Source organism: Perca flavescens, chromosome 11 (genome assembly GCF_004354835.1).
Source record: "Perca flavescens isolate YP-PL-M2 chromosome 11, PFLA_1.0, whole genome shotgun sequence".
Taxonomy (NCBI): Eukaryota; Metazoa; Chordata; class Actinopteri; order Perciformes; family Percidae; genus Perca; species Perca flavescens.
Window position 1 is genome coordinate 13,186,120 of NC_041341.1, and position 18,969 is coordinate 13,205,088.

The 18,969-nt window shown below is 43.2% G+C and overlaps 1 protein-coding gene across 1 annotated transcript; it reads left to right on the forward strand.

Annotated features, from left to right (window-relative positions):
* Window positions 1-13,269: 13,269 nt before the first annotated feature.
* On the forward strand, window positions 13,270-18,804 carry serpine3 (serpin peptidase inhibitor, clade E (nexin, plasminogen activator inhibitor type 1), member 3). The gene is made up of 8 exons (XM_028590303.1): window positions 13,270-13,534; window positions 15,609-15,861; window positions 16,760-16,971; window positions 17,235-17,433; window positions 17,526-17,626; window positions 17,836-17,922; window positions 18,043-18,126; window positions 18,715-18,804. The coding sequence occupies exons 1-8, from the start codon at window positions 13,270-13,272 to the stop codon at window positions 18,765-18,767; spliced, it is 1,254 nt and encodes a 417-aa protein (XP_028446104.1). The 3' UTR covers window positions 18,768-18,804.
* The last annotated feature ends 165 nt before the right edge of the window (window positions 18,805-18,969 follow it).

Below are 18,969 nucleotides of genomic sequence, written 5' to 3' on the forward strand. Positions count from 1 at the left end.
TTAAAGGTCCAGTGTGTAACGTGTTTAGTTGTTCATTATCAAAATCTGTGTTGACCGTTCACAAACTTGTCCTTTTTCATGAATATTTACCAACACCATCAATTCCAAGTATTCCTTTTGGCTTGAAATTTTATATTTGCATTCACATGAACTGGGGTAGACGCTCCATATTCATCCATCTTGAAATACGTTAGCCGGTAAGGGACATACAGGACATACTGCTCCGCCTTTTGCATTTTCGCTGTCACACGATAAACTCACAGGTGCTGCTAATGGGTATCGTAGCTTGCTGGCCCCGGCAAGTTTGAAACATGGAGGACCACACATACTCAAAATCAAAAATTCAGGAACAGGAGTCTTCTTCTTCGCCCAGAAAAAGAAAAAGGACATGGAAAAGAGCAAGAGACCGGCATTTTGAAGCGTGAAGGCTACCGTAGCTGTAATACGTACTTTGAACTGCGTGGTGCGAGAGAGTTGATTGCGATATATGATCTCAACGCTAGATGGGAGAAATTCTTACACATTGGACCTTTAAGATTAAAGGGAAAGCAGGTTAAAATCTGAAGGGCCCCAAGTAGCTTAGTCAAGTTAGTGAGAATGACAGCAAAGTGACTACCAGGCTATTTCATATTTTATGCAGAATTTATGGGAGTTTAAACAATACAAATAGTCCTGATATTATAGAGCAAAGTAAAAGAAACTGATACTCAGTGTGGTACAAGTTGGTAACAAACTTTTAAAGTCAAACAACTAAGTTAGCAAACTGGCACTTACTGTGGTGAATGGCTTTGAGTTTGTTCCTTATGACAAATGTTAAACTGAAGCAGATGACTTACAGTGCTGTGGACTTGAAGTTTGACTTGTAGCACAGAAGTTTCTTTATCTTGCAATTGTGTTTAAGGTGTAAGAACTGTTGTACCATGTGCTGCCAACCAAACACATCATCAAAGTGCACAAGTGTGTAATTATGAGGGACACCACCATAACTATGTTGGCTTGGAGTGCAAATGCCCAGATGATAACTTAAAAAAAATGAAAACACCCATATTGGATCTAACAGCAAAACATAGTTGTAATTGCTTTTTTGGCTATTTGGAGGGGCCATTTTAGTTTAAAAATATCAAATCAGCAGCAGAAGATACTAAAAGTCAGGGCAAGGTAGTAAATGCAGTCAACTGGACTCAAGCTTTGCCCAGTTTAACATTCTGCAGATTATATTACATTATATTACAATTATTTAGCTGACGCTTTTATCCAAAGTGTCTTACAATAAGTACATTCAACCATGTGGAAACAATCATGCAAGTACATCAACTTCAGCAAATGGCTTCAAGTGCTACATTTAGAAACAATAAGAGACAGTTGTACTTTTTTGTTATTATTGATTTATGGGCCAAGTTACAGTCTGAACAGATGAGTTTTCAGTCTGTGATGGAAGATGTGTTTCTGCTGTCCTGATGTCAATGGGGGAGCTTGTGTAAGAGACATGCTGTTAAATTATACCTCAAATGATTTAACCCCTTAATAAATAAGGGGAAACTGAGGATTACTTACTTCATGTGAACAAAAAGTTAAAGGGACTTTATAGGAATATAGAAAACTACAGATTAAAGCCAGAATATGGTCAGTCATGTAGCCATAATAACATTTAACATAATAACACTTAAGATGAGTTTTAAACTGTTACTAAATAAAGACTCAACAACACTGAAGAGTTTCTGACCTACGAAAGAACATGAGTGATCTTCTAACATGTTCTTGTAATATTCTTATTTAGACAGTAAAGTCTTTTAATGCAATAATGCTGCCCTCTTGTGTTGAACTTTGAGGCTAAAGATTTAATTTGAATACATGATTTCCACATCAAGTGATTTTATTATCAGCTGTGTCTTGATTTTAAACTAATTTCTAAATGAATAAAGTCAGATTATACATCCTATAAGTTTTTCAGGACTTGTTGAAACAGCATCACTGTATGTCAGAGCTGTTTCGGTGTAATGCTCCTCTGTGTCTGGGGACATCTTTAACAACCTCTTGTTTCAGCTCAGCATGTGAAACCTGCCTCTCTCCACAGTTTGAGCACTTAAACAGGTGTGAGTCTCCTTGTGAGGTCTCCATACAGGCTGAAGCGGGAAATCCAATAATAGTGCACACTGGTTGTCATGGCGAAGTCTCCTTGCAGTCCTGCAGAGGTGATGTCATCATCAACCAATCAACACAGAGAGTGGTGTAATGTATTGCTTCCACAGTGCAGAGGTTACAGACGAGGAAGTCTGGAAAACCAATCAGTCTGAGAGTTGGGATCCAGAAATCCCTGACTGACAAAGTTTTGACAATGTTTTATGCAATGGTACATTTATACCCTTACGTTTTTCTTCTACAAAAATAAGTTTTCAAAGTAATATTTGCACAGAATGTGAGTGTTGAGTGCTGACGAGAATGAGAGAAAAGAGGTCTTTATAGGCCATATGTGCCACGTTGTCTCATACAGATACATGTCTGTGAGTAATAGGAGGGGTTTACTGTTGGAATTGCTTCTGAAAGAAGAGATCTTCAACAGGGGGTCCGGGACCCCTAGGGGGTCCTCAGAGTTGCTGCAGAAGGGGGCCGACAAATTATTGTTTGATAGTTTAAAAAGATTACAATAAAATATTTCTGAAAATATATAATTACATTAACATGAATCTCTCCAGCCCATGGGCCCACCACCTGTGGGAGGAACCGTTGGGGTCGGGTGCGATGCCACATGGGTGGCAGTGAAGGTCAGGGGCCTCGACGGACCAGACCCGGGCGGCAGACGCTGGCTCTGGGGACGTGGAACGTCACCTCTCTGTGGGGGAAGGAGCCGGAACTGGTGCGGGAGGTGGAGCGCTACCGGTTAGATCTGGTGGGGCTTACCTATACGCACAGTCTCGGTTCTGGAACCATACTCCTGGATAGGGGTTGGACTCTTTTCTTCTCCGGAGTTGCCCAGGGTGTGAGGCGCCGGGCGGGTGTGGGGATACTCACAAGCCCCCGGCTGAGCGCCGCTGTGTTGGAGTTTACCCCGGTGGACGACAGGGTCGCCTCCCTACGCCTGCGGGTTGTGGGGGGGGAAACTCTGACTGTTGTTTGTGCATATGCACCAAACAGGAGTTCGGAGTATTCGGCCTTCTTGGAGACCTTGACTGGAGTCCTGCATGGGGCTCCAGTAGGGGACTCCATTGTTCTGCTGGGGGACTTCAACGCACACGCGGGCAATGATGGAGACACCTGGAGAGGCGTGATTGGGAGGAACGGCCTCCCTGATCTAAACCAGAGTGGTTGTTTGTTGTTGGACTTCTGTGCTAGTCATGGATTGTCTATAACGAACACCATGTTCGAACATAGGGATGCTCATAAGTGTACCTGGTACCAGAGCACCCTAGGCCGAAGGTCAATGATCGATTTCATAATCGTTTCATCTGATCTGAGGCCGTATGTTTTGGACACTGGGTGAAGAGAGGGGCAGAGCTGTCAACCGATCACCATCTGGTGGTGAGTTGGGTCAGGGGTGGGGAAGACTCTGGACAGACCTGGTAAGCCCAAACGTGTAGTGCGGGTAAATTGGGAACGTCTGGAGGAGGCCCCTGTCCGACAGACTTTCAACTCACACCTCCGGCGGAGCTTTTCGTGCATCCCTGTGGAGGCTGGGGCATTGAACCCGAGTGGACAATGTTCAAAGTTTCCATTGCTGAAGCTGCGGCGAGGAGCTGTGGTCTTAGGATCTTAGGTGCCTCAAGGGGCGGTAACCCACGAACACCGTGGTGGACACCAGTGGTCAGGGAAGCCGTCCGACTGAAGAAGGAGTCCTTCCGGGATATGTTATCTCGGAGGACTCCGGAGGCGGTTGCAGGGTACCGAAGGGCCCGGGGCTGCAGCCTCTGCCGTGAAAGAGGCAAAGCAGCGGGTGTGGGAGAAGTTTGGAGAAGACATGGAGAAGGACTTTCGGTCGGCACCAAAGTGTTTCTGGAAAACTGTTCGCCACCTCAGGAGGGGAAGGGGGAACCATCCAAGCTGTGTACAGTAAGGATGGGACACTGTTGACCTCCACTGAGGAGGTAATAGGGCGGTGGAGGGAGCACTTTGAGGAACTCCTGAATCCGACTAATACGCCCTCTATGTTAGAGGCAGAGCTGGAGGATAACGGGGATTGTCGCCGATTTCCCAGGCGGAAGTCACTGATGTAGTCAAACAACTACACAGTGGCAAAGCCCCGGGATTGATGAGATCCGTCCAGAAATGCTCAAGGCTCTGGGTGTGGAGGGGTTGTCCTGGTTGACACGCCTCTTCAACATTGCGTGGAAGTCTGGGACGGTGCCAAAGGAGTGGCAGACTGGGGTGGTGGTTCCTCTTTTTAAAAAGGGGACCAGAGGGTGTGTGCCAATTATAGGGGTATCACACTTCTCAGCCTCCCTGGTAAAGTCTACTCCAAGGTGCTGGAAAGGAGGGTTCGGCCGATAGTCGAACCTCGGGTTGAGGAGGAACAATGCGGATTCCGTCCTGGTCGTGGAACAACGGACCAGCTCTTCACTCTCGCAAGGATCCTGGAGGGAGCCTGGGAGTATGCCCAACCGGTCTACATGTGTTTTGTGGATTTGGAGAAGGCGTATGACCGGGTCCCCGGGAGATACTGTGGGAGGTGCTGCGGGGAGTATGGGGTGAGGGGGTCTCTACCAGGGCCATCCAATCTCTGTATGACCAAAGTGAGAGCTGTGTCCGGGTTCTCGGTAGTAAGTCGGACTCGTTTCAGGTGAGGGTTGGCCTCCGCCAGGGCTGCGCTTTGTCACCAATCCTGTTTGTAATATTTATGGACAGGATATCGAGGCGTAGTCGGGGTGGGGAGGGGTTGCAGTTTGGTGGGCTGGGGATCTCATCGCTGCTCTTTGCAGATGATGTGGTCCTGATGGCATCATCGGCCTGCGACCTTCAGCACTCACTGGATCGGTTCGCAACCGAGTGTGAAGCGGTTGGGATGAGGATCAGCACCTCTAAATCGGAGGCCATGGTTCTCAGCAGGAAACCGATGGAATGCCTTCTCCAGGTAGGGAATGAGTCCTTACCCCAAGTGAAGGAGTTCAAGTACCTTGGGGTTTTGTTCGCGAGTGAGGGGACAATGGAGCGGGAGATTGGTCGGAGAATCGGGCGCAGCGGGTGCGGTATTGCATTCAATCTATCGCACCGTTGTGACGAAAAAGAGCTGAGCCAGAAGGCAAAGCTCTCGATCTACCGGGTCAGTTTTCGTTCCTACCCTCACCTATGGTCATGAAGGCTGGGTCATGACCGAAAGAACGATCCAGGGTACAAGCGGCGAAATGGGTTTCCTCAGGAGGGTGGCTGGCGTCTCCCTTAGAGATAGGGTGAGAAGCTCAGTCATCCGTGAGGAGCTCGGAGTAGAGCCGCTGCTCCTTTGCGTCGAAAGGAGCCAGTTGAGGTGGTTCGGGCATCTGGTAAGGATGCCCCCTGGGCGCCTCCCTAGGGAGGTGTTCCAGGCACGTCCAGCTGGGAGGAGGCCTCGGGGAAGACCCAGGACTAGGTGGAGGGATTATATCTCCAACCTGGCCTGGGAACGCCTCGGGATCCCCCAGTCGGAGCTGGTTAATGTTGCTCGGGAAAGGGAAGTTTGGGGTCCCCTGCTGGAGCTGCTCCCCCCGCGACCCGACACCGGATAAGCGGACGAAGATGGATGGATGGATAACATGAATCCAACATATTATTTGTAAAGATACATCTTTTTTTGATGATAGGCTTACTGGCCCATAGATAAGGTAGCCATAAGGTAGCCATCCACAGATACAGTTAAGCTTAAATATTCACTGTGCCAATATTTAACATTAAAACATGATATATAAATATATGAATAAGTCAACAATTATTATTTTAATAATATTAGTATTTATGCAACATAAAAAGGAATGTGTTGGCTCTAGGCCGCCCTACACGTTATTGTAGGCCCAGTTTAATATGCAACTCAATTTAATACAATATATATAGTAAGGGGTCCCTCTTTTTCAGCTGAGGGCTCCTTGGCCTAAAAAAAAACATCAAAGACCCCTGATGCAAAGCATTATTCCTAACCAGAAGTATGGGTACTTCTGCAGCTATACAGTACAAAACTGAACCTTGAATGCAGAAGATAGCCTTTCACTTCAGTACCAAATGGCAGCAGATGGTGCTATAGAGAAAAGCTGCACAAACCAAAACCTCCACAGTGTAACTGATACAATGTTCGAACCAACATAAAACTAAAACTTTGTTCGGTTATTTTTTGTTTTGTTTTGTTTTGTTTTTTTGCAGTAGTGAATGTTTAGGATATTTCTCAAACATTTAAGGGTATTTCTGCTTTTTAAAGTTGCTGTCTTGACTCTCCAAATAACAACCACCAAACATTTTTCCCACGGTTCTCCAGAGCCATGCTCCTGCGGGGTGAAAGCTACGTGGGACACGTCCCCTCACGTCGCCCCTCTCACAGTGCCAGCACTAGTAGCTTTAATCCGCTGTGGCGTACCTGGCAGATCGCTCTGGCGACACCGGCTCACAGCGCTGCTGGCGTTGTTGCAGCCTGGCCCAGCCCCCGCACACCAGCATCCCCTCTAATCCCTCCCCGCCTGAACTGCCCAAAGGCCCAGGAGCCTGAGGGGAAGTAGGACACTGGAGGTGAAGCAGAATGAGTCTGTCAATCCCAGCCAAACTGTGCTCAATGTATCTCTCCTTAGCACTGAACTCTTGGCTGCTTCGAAACCATTTTTCATGTATGCAACTTTTTCATATAGGCTGCTTTAAAACTGTATACTGGCAACAGCAATATCTTTGCAACGTGGTCCTTTGTCGTCTTCCTTTTCTTTTGTTCATCTTTTATACAACACTGGACGCTGACTTGAATCTGTATTTCTTTCTTCCATTAGTCTTTTTCATCTTTATCATCCTTCTTTGTTGTTGTCCTATTTCCTCCTTCTTCTTCTTTCCACAGAGAATTCCTGTGGTTTGTGGTTATTCTACGCTGTAAACCCCTCCTCCTCCTCCGTTCATTATCATTTTCCCTTTGGGGTCAAAGGTCAGGTGGTGGAAAGGGTACTAGGGTGAGCGTTCTGAATGGAGAGCCTGGCGACAGTCTCCGTTAGTTAGGGATTAAGTTACTGCCGAGTGGGGAAAGGCGGAGGCATCGCAGACACTCATCAATGAACATATTTTGAAATGGAAGGGAGAACTCTCATGGAGTAACACAAAAAACAACAACCTGGAAACACAGACTGACATGCACGTGCAAATGTTAGGTATAAGAATCATTGTTGAGGACATTTCAATGACATGCATCACTTTTTTTACTCCTAAACCCAAACAATTCTGAAATATACACTAACATTACCAGTGAATGCTTGTTAATCTTGTAATATCTTTTATCTATATACAGATACAGAGCCACAAGAGGTGCTGATTAATTCATTTCAGTTAGCAGGATGCACCCACTTAACATCTCATAATGTTTTCAAAAGGATGTTTCTGATTTCATAGAACTCTTCTGCGATAACGCGTTATGTTGTGATTATAATATTGTGAAAACGGGCTGAGGATGTGGACCAGAATATAGACGTCATTAATGTCTACACTCCCTAAAAAAGTCAATTCTCAGTGTATGTACACTGGAGGTTTCACAATCAGCCCTGCAATTACAATGGACACACTGTGACAGCAATATTTTGTCTATTAATTGCAGGGTTGGTGGTTCCATCCCCGGCTCTCCCTACACACACGTCGAAGTGTCCTGGAGCTAAACGCTAAATCACAAATTGGTGCTTTACATGGTAGGTCAACGGTCATCAGTGTGTGTGTGTGTGTGTGTGTGTGTGTGTGTGTGTGTGTGTGTGTGTGTGTGTGTGTGTGTGTGTACAAAGATAGTAAAACAAACATATGTGTGTGTGTGTGTGTGTGTGTGTGTGTGTGTGTGTGTGTGTGTGTGTGTGTGTGTGTGTGTGTGTGTGTGTGAATGAAGAATTTCTGAAGCACTTTGTCCGCTAATGTAAAGAAAAAGCACAATGCAGTATAAGTGCAGTCAGGGGCGTAGCACAAAATTCTGGGCCCTGTAGAAAGGCATTTTCTATGGGCCTCTCCCCGCATCCACAGTTATTCATTCTAGCATCTTTTTGGGCCCTGGGTACTCAATCCCCCAGTCCGACGCCCCTGAGTGCAGTCCATTTACCATTTGTTTCAGTAAAGGTAATTCTCCATTGTTGTACACAACTAATTCTTCAATTAACACCACATCACTAAATATAGCAACAGAATCAGAAACACGCTTATACACTGAGACACTATCGCTCCCTCTTTTACTTCTTATCTTATCAACAGACTTGAGGCTTAGACTGGACTCTTGTGCGTTTACTTATGAAGATTTGAGACTTTGACCCCAAAAGGGCAGAGCAGCTCGTCATGTAGTACAGCAGTATTGTCTGTAGCCTGGCACAAAGTGGTTGGCATGCCAGGTCAGTTTGGCCTGGCTGTAACCAAGTGGCAGCCGACCAAACTGCGGGGTAAACTGGCAGCTCAAAGAGCAGTGAAAGTGACTGTCCTGTTAATATCAGCATGCTCTTTTGAAACAGTGCCAGGTGCACATAATTACCTGCACAGATAAGTGAAGAATGATTATGTTTAGCGTGCAGCGGCCTCCTGAGCACATCTCCCCACTGCAGAGTGACGCTGTTGCCCTCCATCCTGACCCCTCAGAGCAGCGGCAGCTTGCTTTGCAGTTGGTCCAGGGATCAGAAACAGAGAGCTCAAATCATTATTTCTACTTCACAAATATGAACCTCTAACATAGTGTTCCTTCAAAGGCCTCACAACCGCCAAGATGAAAGCTGCTGTTTATGGTGGCATCTTTTCAAACAATTGTCTTTGGTCAGTTACCGTGACATCTCATGCCCTCCATCCCAGTCCTTAAAAATCCAAATTCCTGTGTTTGTAGTTGGGGCGTTGGGTTTTAAAGAATGTGGCGACTCCGTTTAATGAAGCCAAGCCATGCCTCCACTAATTAGTCAAGTCCAGTAATGGCCGGAATCCCCCATTAGACAAAGCAGCCAAATACCTGATGGCTACCAATCATGTTCTCTCCTTCATGGGAAAAAATGTCCACAATTTATTTTGCTGACTGTCATGTACCCAATTAAGAGGGGCAGTTGAGGGGAGCTCACTCCATAGCAGATTGATTTTAGGTGAAATACAGGGCATACCATCATAAACTATGGGCAATTCTTCATGTTCTTGTCTTCATATGCATTCAGTTGAGTGTATATGTTGTGTGTTGCCAGTGACAATGACTATGACAAGTGCACTGTAAAGGTACATCAAATCTGTACTTAAATCAAGGAGATGTATTCCAGTAAAAATCTAATTATGCAAAAGTCCCTTATTTTCTCTGCTCCTTCTCACTGCAAAATAACTACATTATAATAGCTGTTAAGATTGTAAAATGTAATGACGGATCATGTGCACACTCAATAAAGCTTTATCTATGTAATTGCTTCAAAGGTAATTACATTCAAAGAACTAACGGATTAAAGAGATGTCGAGCAGTTTTGTTTTACATAGTAAGGGAGGATTTGTATTGGTCCTACCGCTTTTCACAGGTTGTTTGACACTTATTTACTACAGCAAGAGTAACATCTGAATGAAACATTGGTGAATGATTAGAACTGTTGTGTGACGATGGAAATGTCAATCTGTCCCTCAGTCCACCACTTTGATCCAGACTGATACATCTGGACAACTATTGGATGGATTGCCAAAAAAAGTTTTGTAGCATAACTGACTTTTCATCCACTGCATTTAGGGGTTTGAATGCTATATCTCAAAAACTATTAGTATGGATTGCTTTGGAATTTGGTCACACATTCATATCTCCCTCAGAAAAACTTTAGTGACTCCTTACTCTTCATCTAGCGCCATCATCGGGTCAAATTTTGAATTTGTCCAACACCTTGGTCTATGATTACTCGAAATATCTGCAAAACTAATGGCATTACCATGAGCCTCAGTTGTTAGCATGGCATCACACTGAACTAAGATGGTGAACATGGTAAACATTTTACCTGAAAAACACCATGTAAACATGTTGCCATGCTAGCGTTAGCATTTATCTCAAAGCACTGCTGCTAGTGTGGCATGTAGACTTGTTTTTACAGTAAATCAACAAATCCCAATGGAAAGCTTTTTATCTTTATCCTGTGCAAGGTTTGAAGAGATCATCCACAACGAGATTTTTAATTAGAGGTTTTTATTTGCTGTTTTTATATATGCAAATAAAGCCTAATTTATTACTATTTAAGATTTTGTACATTGTTATATAGGCTAGGCTATTATATTTTATTGTTCTAATATCGTTCCTTTTTCATGCTGCAGCCCATGTCTGTACCCATCATTGATAAAATGCTTCCTGATGGCTGAGATGCTGTTATTACAGTTACACATGCTGGAGCAGCAACATGTCCATGATGAGTGAGTCCACATTCCACAGAGTGATTCCAATTAGAAATGCTGACGCAGAAGTGTGATGCTCAGAGCAGAATGTCTTTTGATCATCGCAACAAAAGGCAGAATGGCTTGTATAACAGAAAGCATGTCTTGAAAATAACTATTTCTATTTGTTTTTCCTACAAAAGGACTCTATAGCCCTAAAAGTATCACAACAAAAAGAAAATGCAATAAATATGATATCCTATATTCATAGCATCCTATGATATTTATGCCGTAAGAATTAACAAATGTCACAGTTAACAATAATGACGTCCACAAACAGACCCAAAGCATAGATAGATAGATAGATAGATAGACAGACAGACAGACAGACAGACAGATAGATAGATAGATAGATAGATAGATAGATAGATAGATAGATAGATAGATAGATAGATAGATAGATAGATAGATAGATAGATAGATAGATAGATAGATAGATAGATAGATAGATAGATAGATAAATAGATAGATAGATAGATAGAGTAACTATCTCCATAGCTCTATTAACCCACTAGACAAGCCAGGGCAAAAAAAGTTTGTGGGCCCCTGCTTTGTGGTAGGCCTAATTAACATATCTTTTCCCTCTCCACATTGAGATGTGCATAACGTTTCACCTCCATGACATTGGGTGCAGGACATTTTAAGAAATCTTAGAGATAGTTACAAATGAAAACACATTTTCTTGGAATATAAGAGACACCATCATTAGCCCACACATGGTCATAGTAAATTCAACCAATAAAAAACCGTTTTGTCAGCAACACAGACAGCATATTTTGGCTGATCTTCTTAATTATTTGCTGTATAATTGTGTTGTGTGGGACTTTTTTCCTCTCAAACGCACCACTGTCTCGCTTCTCTGGCTATTTAAAGGGCCAGTTCACCCAGATTAGTAGGCTACTAAAACTACTATTTTCTCAATATCCTCTAGTGGTATCTATCCATCATCCAGATATATTTTATGTATAAGTTTTGTGGGTGAGCGGCATTGTATTGGTGCTCACACCATTTAAATAAAGCAATCAAAATTCAAAATAGAGATAATCCACAGAATTAACATGGATAAACTGTTCACTGATAGGTATGCAGAAATGTTCACCTTGGGTGTAAAATTTCAGAAAACTTGCATGCATGCGTGCTGTGAGCGCGTGTGTGTGTGTGTGTGTGTGTTTTTTTTTCCTTCCCTCTGCCCGGTTTGGGATTTGCTGGTCAGTGACATGCCTCCCTCCGCCTGGCTCCTTATAGCCCCGGGGAGGCAGGAATCCCGGACGAGTGGTACGGACATCGCCGACGGAGACCGCAAACACGGCGCGGAGCGTTGCCCTCTAAACACGGTCTTATGACTATAGCCAACAGACTGCTTCAGTGAGAGACGACCGGAGAACCGAACCGACAGCCGGGGACAGCAGAGGACTGATTCAGTGACAAGAAACAGGTGACAGTGACAGATAGCCGGGGACAGACTAGGACACCAGCTCCCCTGCAGAGGCTGAATGGTTGGTGACAGTCTGAGAGAACAGCTGGAGTTAAAAGGAGTCTACCTCACCTGTTCGCAGGTAGGACCCGCAGCTGCATCATTTCAACTGAGCTGAGATATAAACGGAAAATGATCACAATAATATTTCATCTGAGGAGACAAAAATGATCATATATATATATATATATATATATATATATATATATATGGTCACCTTAAGGTGTAAGCCTAATGGCAGTTTGTAGCACTTATTAGGGTTAGGGCTATTTATCATCTTAGTGGGCTACTTATCATAATTTTAGTAAGCTCCTAAATTTACATTTTCCATCACTTATGTAGTGCAGTAAGAAGTATTCAGATGATTTAAAAGTAGCAATACAACAATGCAATGTATTATATTATCATTATTATATCATGCATTAACATGTCAGCAACATTTAAATGGTGCAGCCAATCGAGGTGGAGCTATAGTGTGATCTACAGCTGTTAAAAAAATGCAGTAAAAATTGAAGTACAGTATTGTACAAAAGTGACCACTCAAGCAAATAAGTACCCTCAAAATTGTACTTAAGTAAAGTACTTAAGTAAATGTACATTCCACCCCTGTTCCTATAGACTAATAGTTCTGCATGTTTTGGATATTTGCACGTCACCATAGGTGACAAAACATTACCTAATTGGCTTTAATCTCTCCACAGTGACCTTGAATTACTATAGTATACTTTAGTAAACTTTACAAATTTTGCCAAATATGGCTGCTGTTATTGCTGCTGCTGCTGCTGCCATTTGGCATATTGCCTGCTATTTTAATGTTTAGTGGTCTTTTATACATCTTAAATATGTCTTTTCAGATTTTGCACTCCACGTTGCTTAATATAAATTTGACCTAGAATTTATGAAACACTTTTAGTCAATATTTTACGGATTTCTATATATATATATATATATATATATATATCACGATACAGCAAATGTATGCAAAACCCACATATGAAATTATGAAATTGATGTTTCAATAAACTACCGTTCAATTTTTATGCATTACATCCAACAAAACAGTTGTAAATCAGCACACATGCAGTGTAAGTCAAGAACTTTTACAGATTTTTTTTTTTTTAATGATACCGCAATATGACTTGGCTCCTTGTTGACTTCACCGCCCTCAGTGGGGTATTTACTTTCTTTCTTTTGGTCATACAGGATTTAGTTTTTTGGGTCTTCTGTTGCACTCTGTGGATACGTCCCCCTCCTGCAGCACTGAGGACATGTGTCGCCTGCCAGTGGCTTCACTCTTCATTTGTTTCTGGTTGGTGGAGAGAAGCCACTGTAACGGCAGCCTTCAGGACAGCATGGGGGAGCTGCACACCAGGTTCGCTGTCAGCCTCTATCAGACGCTCATCGAGACAGAGAACAACTCCAACCTGATCGTGTCACCAGTGAGCGTCTCCTTGTCTCTGGGGCTGCTGCAGCTCGGTGCCAGGGGCAACACACTGGCTCAGCTGGAGGGAACACTCGGATACAATGTGAAGGGTAGGATTCATCCCAGATTGTTGATATGGAGATGAAAAAGGCACAGCTTGTGTTACAGGTAGCATTAGCTGCTCCTCATGCTGTGAGAGTGAGGTTGGAGAGGTTGTTGTTAGCCCTCAGTGCTGTTGGTACCAGGTAGTGGGGAGCGGTGCTGCTACTGCTATTGGCCCTGCAGAGCACAGTGGTGTCTGGAGCCATAATACCTGCCTCCACACTCTAATCTCATTAACCACTCCTGAAGCTCGGTCTCTGGGTCGAGAGGTCAGTGTGTTTAAAGCTATAGTGCGTAGTTTCTATTGCCCCCCCCCATGAGGAATTCTAAGTAATGACAACACCACTGTTGTTGCATCCTAATGACACAAGCCTTCCGTAATCACGCCCCCACCGCTCCTCCACGCAGTTGCTAGTAGCCAAGGAGGACACGGAAGATTAAAAAAACATAATGGACTCTTCAGAAGAGATCATTATCTTGCGTGCGAAAGTCGCGGGACAACATCAATTTCTAAACATAGCCATGTTGAGAAATACAGAGAGAGTTTTGTGGAGCTGATAGTCTTAATTAGCTTTGTATCAACTCATTTGGCAATGGCTCAAATGTAACGGATGTTCATTAATATCAAAAAGTTATGCACTAAAGCTTTAATTAAAGACAAAGTAAGAGTTGGAGCTGCTGTTTCTTTTACCTCCATGATGTGATCTGACATGTCAGTCAGGGATAGAAACTGATGATATTGGGCTCTAATTCAGCAGGAAACCTCAACTGAGATCAGCTCCACAGAAAGTCATTTTAAATTAACTTGAGCTAAAACATCACAATCGTGTAGGGCTGCAACTGTTATTTTCATAAATCATCAATTGTGTGTTCTATAAAAAGTAGAGAAAATGCCAAAACTTGTGCTTGTTTTATCTGAGCAGTCCAAAACTCAAAGATATTGAATTTACAATGATAGAAAACACTGAAAGGCCGGGAATTCTCACATTTGAGAAGCTGGAACCAGCAAATGTTTGGACCATTTGCGTGATAAATGACTTTAACAATTATCAAAATAGTTTCTTTTCTGACGATCGACTAATCGATTTATCGTTTCAGCCCTAAAGTCATGTTTTTGTAGTAAAACAGTTCAAACTGACCGAGGGTCAATCTTTTGTTGTTCAGTTTAACCCTGCTGCATAGAATAGAAAGAAATCACACTGTGTAGTGACTGCTTATAGAAAATACTCATTTGATTCTGATGACTGCTCTTCTAATGCCATACATATAAAAAGAAACATTTAAGATCAGAGGCTGAGGCAGAGTGCAAAAGAATAGAAAGAATTATTAACCAGAAAATTGGCATATTGCTGTAAATAAGTCGACATATCTACCCCTTACTCAAAATCAAAACAAAATCCCGCAAAAATAGCAACACCAAAAATAAAATAAAATACAAATCATGCATGACACGAGGCCAACCTAAAATTGACTGCTTTCTGCTCATAATAACTGCTTTGCACTAATGAAATGTTGCAGTCATGAGAACCTGTGTTTCACTTCAATATGGATAATTTTATCTACAAATGCCTCGAGTTTATCAGATGAGAAGGTCCCTGTGGTCTGCAGTGCTCAGCAGACTGTGTTAAGCAAAGCTCAAATTAAGTCAAATGAGCATTTGTTTGTGCACAGTCCTGCAGGGATATGGTGCAAATTCAGTTAGGTTGCTACTGAAACAAGCCAAAGGCTGTTGAGTTGAAACCATTTCAGGAATGACTCCTCTGATGCAGAAACCTTTTTCAGCAGTTTTTTGAAAGTGGTGTGAATTCTAATTCTTTGACAGTGCTGATAACCATGTGTTGAACTAGAGCAGACGATTGATAGATAGTAAAGCTGCTTCTAAACAAGTTCAAAAAGATGAACAGCTGGCAGTATTTTAGTAGTTTGCAGCTCTGTGGTGCAAAACCCATTCTTGTGCATACGTACATGTTTTTATATCCAGCTGATGAAGTTCAAACGGAAGTCTTCCCTTTTTATAAACTTCCTAAAACTCGTAATGCACCACAACATCTCACCCGTCCTCTGTGTCTTCTTATCCTGCAGATGCCCAGGTACAGGACTTCCTGTTGCATTCACAGAGTGACATGAGCAACACCAGCCAGGGGATGTGGCTGCAGCAGACCTGCACATTATTCGTCCAGAGCGGCGTCCAGCTCCTGACTGACTTTACACAGCATGCAGCAGCCTGGGCCAACACCAGCGTTGTCCGAGCCAACTTCAGCCAGCCCAACCACAGTCGCGGCAAGCTGGAGCGAGCTGGACACAATCACGGTAAGCAAGACAGCTTTCTAAAACAGTCAGAGCCCCGTTATTACCATTTTCATATTGAGAATGAATGGCATTTCCACGTGTAATATGAAAAGGTTTGCTTTTAGTGAACCCACAGAGAATTATCATCAGCTCTGCAGCTCCATGGAGCCTTTTAGCCTCTTTTAGCTGCTACTGTTTGGTTCAGTCTCCACGCTGTCATGAACCTTGTTCCAGCGCCAGCAGGCAGCTGTTTGCTGCAAACAAGCTCCAATGGACCCACTGTACGCTAACTGCCCAGCACCAAACAGCAGGCAGACAAAGTTAGCGATGAGCTGGTGAACATAGGAGCAAATGGAGTCCAGTCCAGAGCTAAAAGGAGACTTTAGTAGAATGATAATGTGGCTCTGTTTCTGGTGGATGTGTAAATAGGAAACGGTTTCCTAACATGTCAGCCAAAACAACTTTATAGAGTGATAATGTGTCACCTTGTTGTGGGGTTTCTCTGCCCCCTAGTGACCTAGAAACTTGATTAATGCAGCATTATCTTTTCTAATTTTAATTCTTACAGCTTTAGCTTGTGGCCCCTCAAATGAAGTTTTTTGCTAAAGTCCAATAAAGAGAAGATAAACATTGTGTGTGGAGGAAATATAGTTTTTCTCCAGCTTTCTTATCCTGGTAAACATCTTGTGACCCTGTCCCTGTTGTGAAATAGTGCCCAAGATGTTTGAGGAATGTTTTTAATGTAAATTATACCCCCCAAAACCTCTACTGGGTGTATTTACAAATGCTTTTCTTCTATTCATTTATCAGTCCACATTTGCCAATAGTCTGGAGACGGCTGGCTTCTAAGAGATGAGTTGCACACGACATACCTTTACATTAAACTTTGCCCTTCCCCTTTCCTACCTCGCAGATGAGACGTGGCCCCTCCAGGCAGGGAGCAGCAGCGGGGAGCTGTCGGGCTCAGGCGAGGCCCAGGCAGAGGCCCTGTGGTGGGGACACCGGCTGCAAATGGCCCTGGTCAACACAGTGGCCTTCAGGGGCGTCTGGCAGAAACAGTTCTTGTTCACCAACACCCAGAACCTGCCCTTCACCCTCTCTGATGGGAGTGCCATCAAGGTGCCCATGATGTATCAGGCTACAGAGGTCAGCTTTGGTAAGTGACACCATCCATCCATCCATCAAATAAGAAAGAACTAATTCCTTTTTCTCTTTTGTCAAAAATTTAACATCAACATAACTGTTGTGATAAACCCATCATGCTGTAAAGTGAATGTCAAGTATATAGTTATATACAGTACAATATACAGTTTGTTCATAGTTTTGCTAGTTTTTCTCAGTTTCATTTCATTAATCACCAAATAAATCAATGGAAATAGTCAGATGTTACTCACCTGAACTTGTTGCTGTCCCTGGCAGGTCAGTTCAGGACAGCATCAGATCAGCGTTACACCGTGTTGGAGCTGCCGTACCTGGGCCACTCCCTGAGCCTGCAGGTGGTCCTGGCCAGCGAGAGGAAGACGCCGCTGTCCTCCCTCGAGTCCCAGCTCACCGCTCACCAGCTGGCCTCCTGGGACACCGGCCTGCGCAGAACCAAAATGGACATCTTCCTACCCAGGTTGAGATCATGCCCCCTGCTACAGAAGATTTTAAGACTTGGTTGATCAAAGTTCTCAGACGTACAAACAATTTGTTATCTGGTGTTCACAGGTTCAGAATGCAGAACAAGTTCAATCTGAGGTCAGCGCTTCCAGCCATGGGCATCAGTGATGCCTTTAACCCGACAGCAGCTGATTTCACTGGAATATCAGGTCAATACACATCGACAATACATTCAAACTGTTGATTTTTTATTACAGTGATTCATCTGGTTTTCACAGAATACACCTCCATAAAGCTCCAGTTGTTTGTGCTTTAAAGGTACCCCAGATAACCAACAGTATAACGTACCATAAGCTGAAGGCCACACAAAGATTACTATAGCTCTGCTGGCAGCTGACAGTTTGTTTCTTCCCGACAGTGGAGGAGAGTCTTTACGTGTCTGATGCCTTCCATGAAGTGAGGATAGAAGTCACAGAAGATGGGACAAAGGCAGCTGCTGCTACAGGTGAGAGATGACCCTGCAAAATAATAAAATGAGTTATATAGATATGTCATTTAACATGATTCTACTTGCATGCAACCATTTCTTTTAACAGAATAATAAAATAATTTCGTAACCTTGCAGCTATGGTGCTACTCAAACGATCCCGTGCACCTGTTTTCAAGGCCGACCGGCCATTCTTATTTCTGCTACGACAGATTAACACAGGTATTTATTTTTACTGCCACTCCAGTCTGCTTAACTGAACATCCCAGTAGTTTTGCATGTTTTAACTCCTTATGACCAATCACATACAGTTTACATCATGATTAGATGTTTTGCAAAGCATGCTGTAGCGTTTCTTTTCTGCTGTTACAGCCACAGGTCTTTAATTTGTCTTAAATCCCATTTTTTGGACCAACACATTGTTGGGTTTTGGTCTTTTTTTTTAAAATGGGATTTAGTTACCACAACAACATTATCCTTATGTTTGACAAAATGTATACAGACTTGATTCATTGTGAGAGATTGATTACACAACTCAAACAAGTCTGCTGCTATAACACACAGAAATTAATTGAAACCACCAGCTGTCAGGAAAGTAGAAAGGAATGGGCTAAATACAACATATAGTGCAACAGTTTTCACCGTCTTATTTCTACAAACAAAAAAGTAGGCCTTCTTTTGTGCTACAATCACAAATATTCTCCACATAGTGTCTTTTAGGAATTTAAATTAACAAAAAACCACTGGTTTGATCCTTTAAGATGAAAAACCATCTTGGTGAACTGTTTTTCGTTGTGTTCTCCATTTCAGGATCCATCTTGTTCATGGGCCGAGTGATGAACCCAACAGACCAAGCACCCTAGGCTCATATACCTAAACCACGCTCACACACAATCCTACCCTGACCCCTATTCACTACTGGTATTTATTTGTGGACCAACGGGAGGGTCCATGGACACTTCAGGAAGAGGGACACTATTTTTGTACATGTCTGTAAATAAAATTTTAATACATGTTTTTAAGCTCAGGGTGTTTGGTCCTTTCTTCCATTGTTGTGAAGTAAAA

Bases quoted from the DNA above. Each gene is read 5' to 3' on its own strand.
- serpine3 (XM_028590303.1), top strand. From the start codon at position 13,270: ATGTGTCGCCTGCCAGTGGCTTCACTCTTCATTTGTTTCTGGTTGGTG. The intron at 15,862-16,759 runs GTCAGAGCCCCG...GGCAGGGAGCAG, and splicing joins CAAGACAGCTTTCTAAAACA to CAGCGGGGAGCTGTCGGGCT. The intron at 18,127-18,714 runs GTATTTATTTTT...TCTCCATTTCAG, and splicing joins GCTACGACAGATTAACACAG to GATCCATCTTGTTCATGGGC.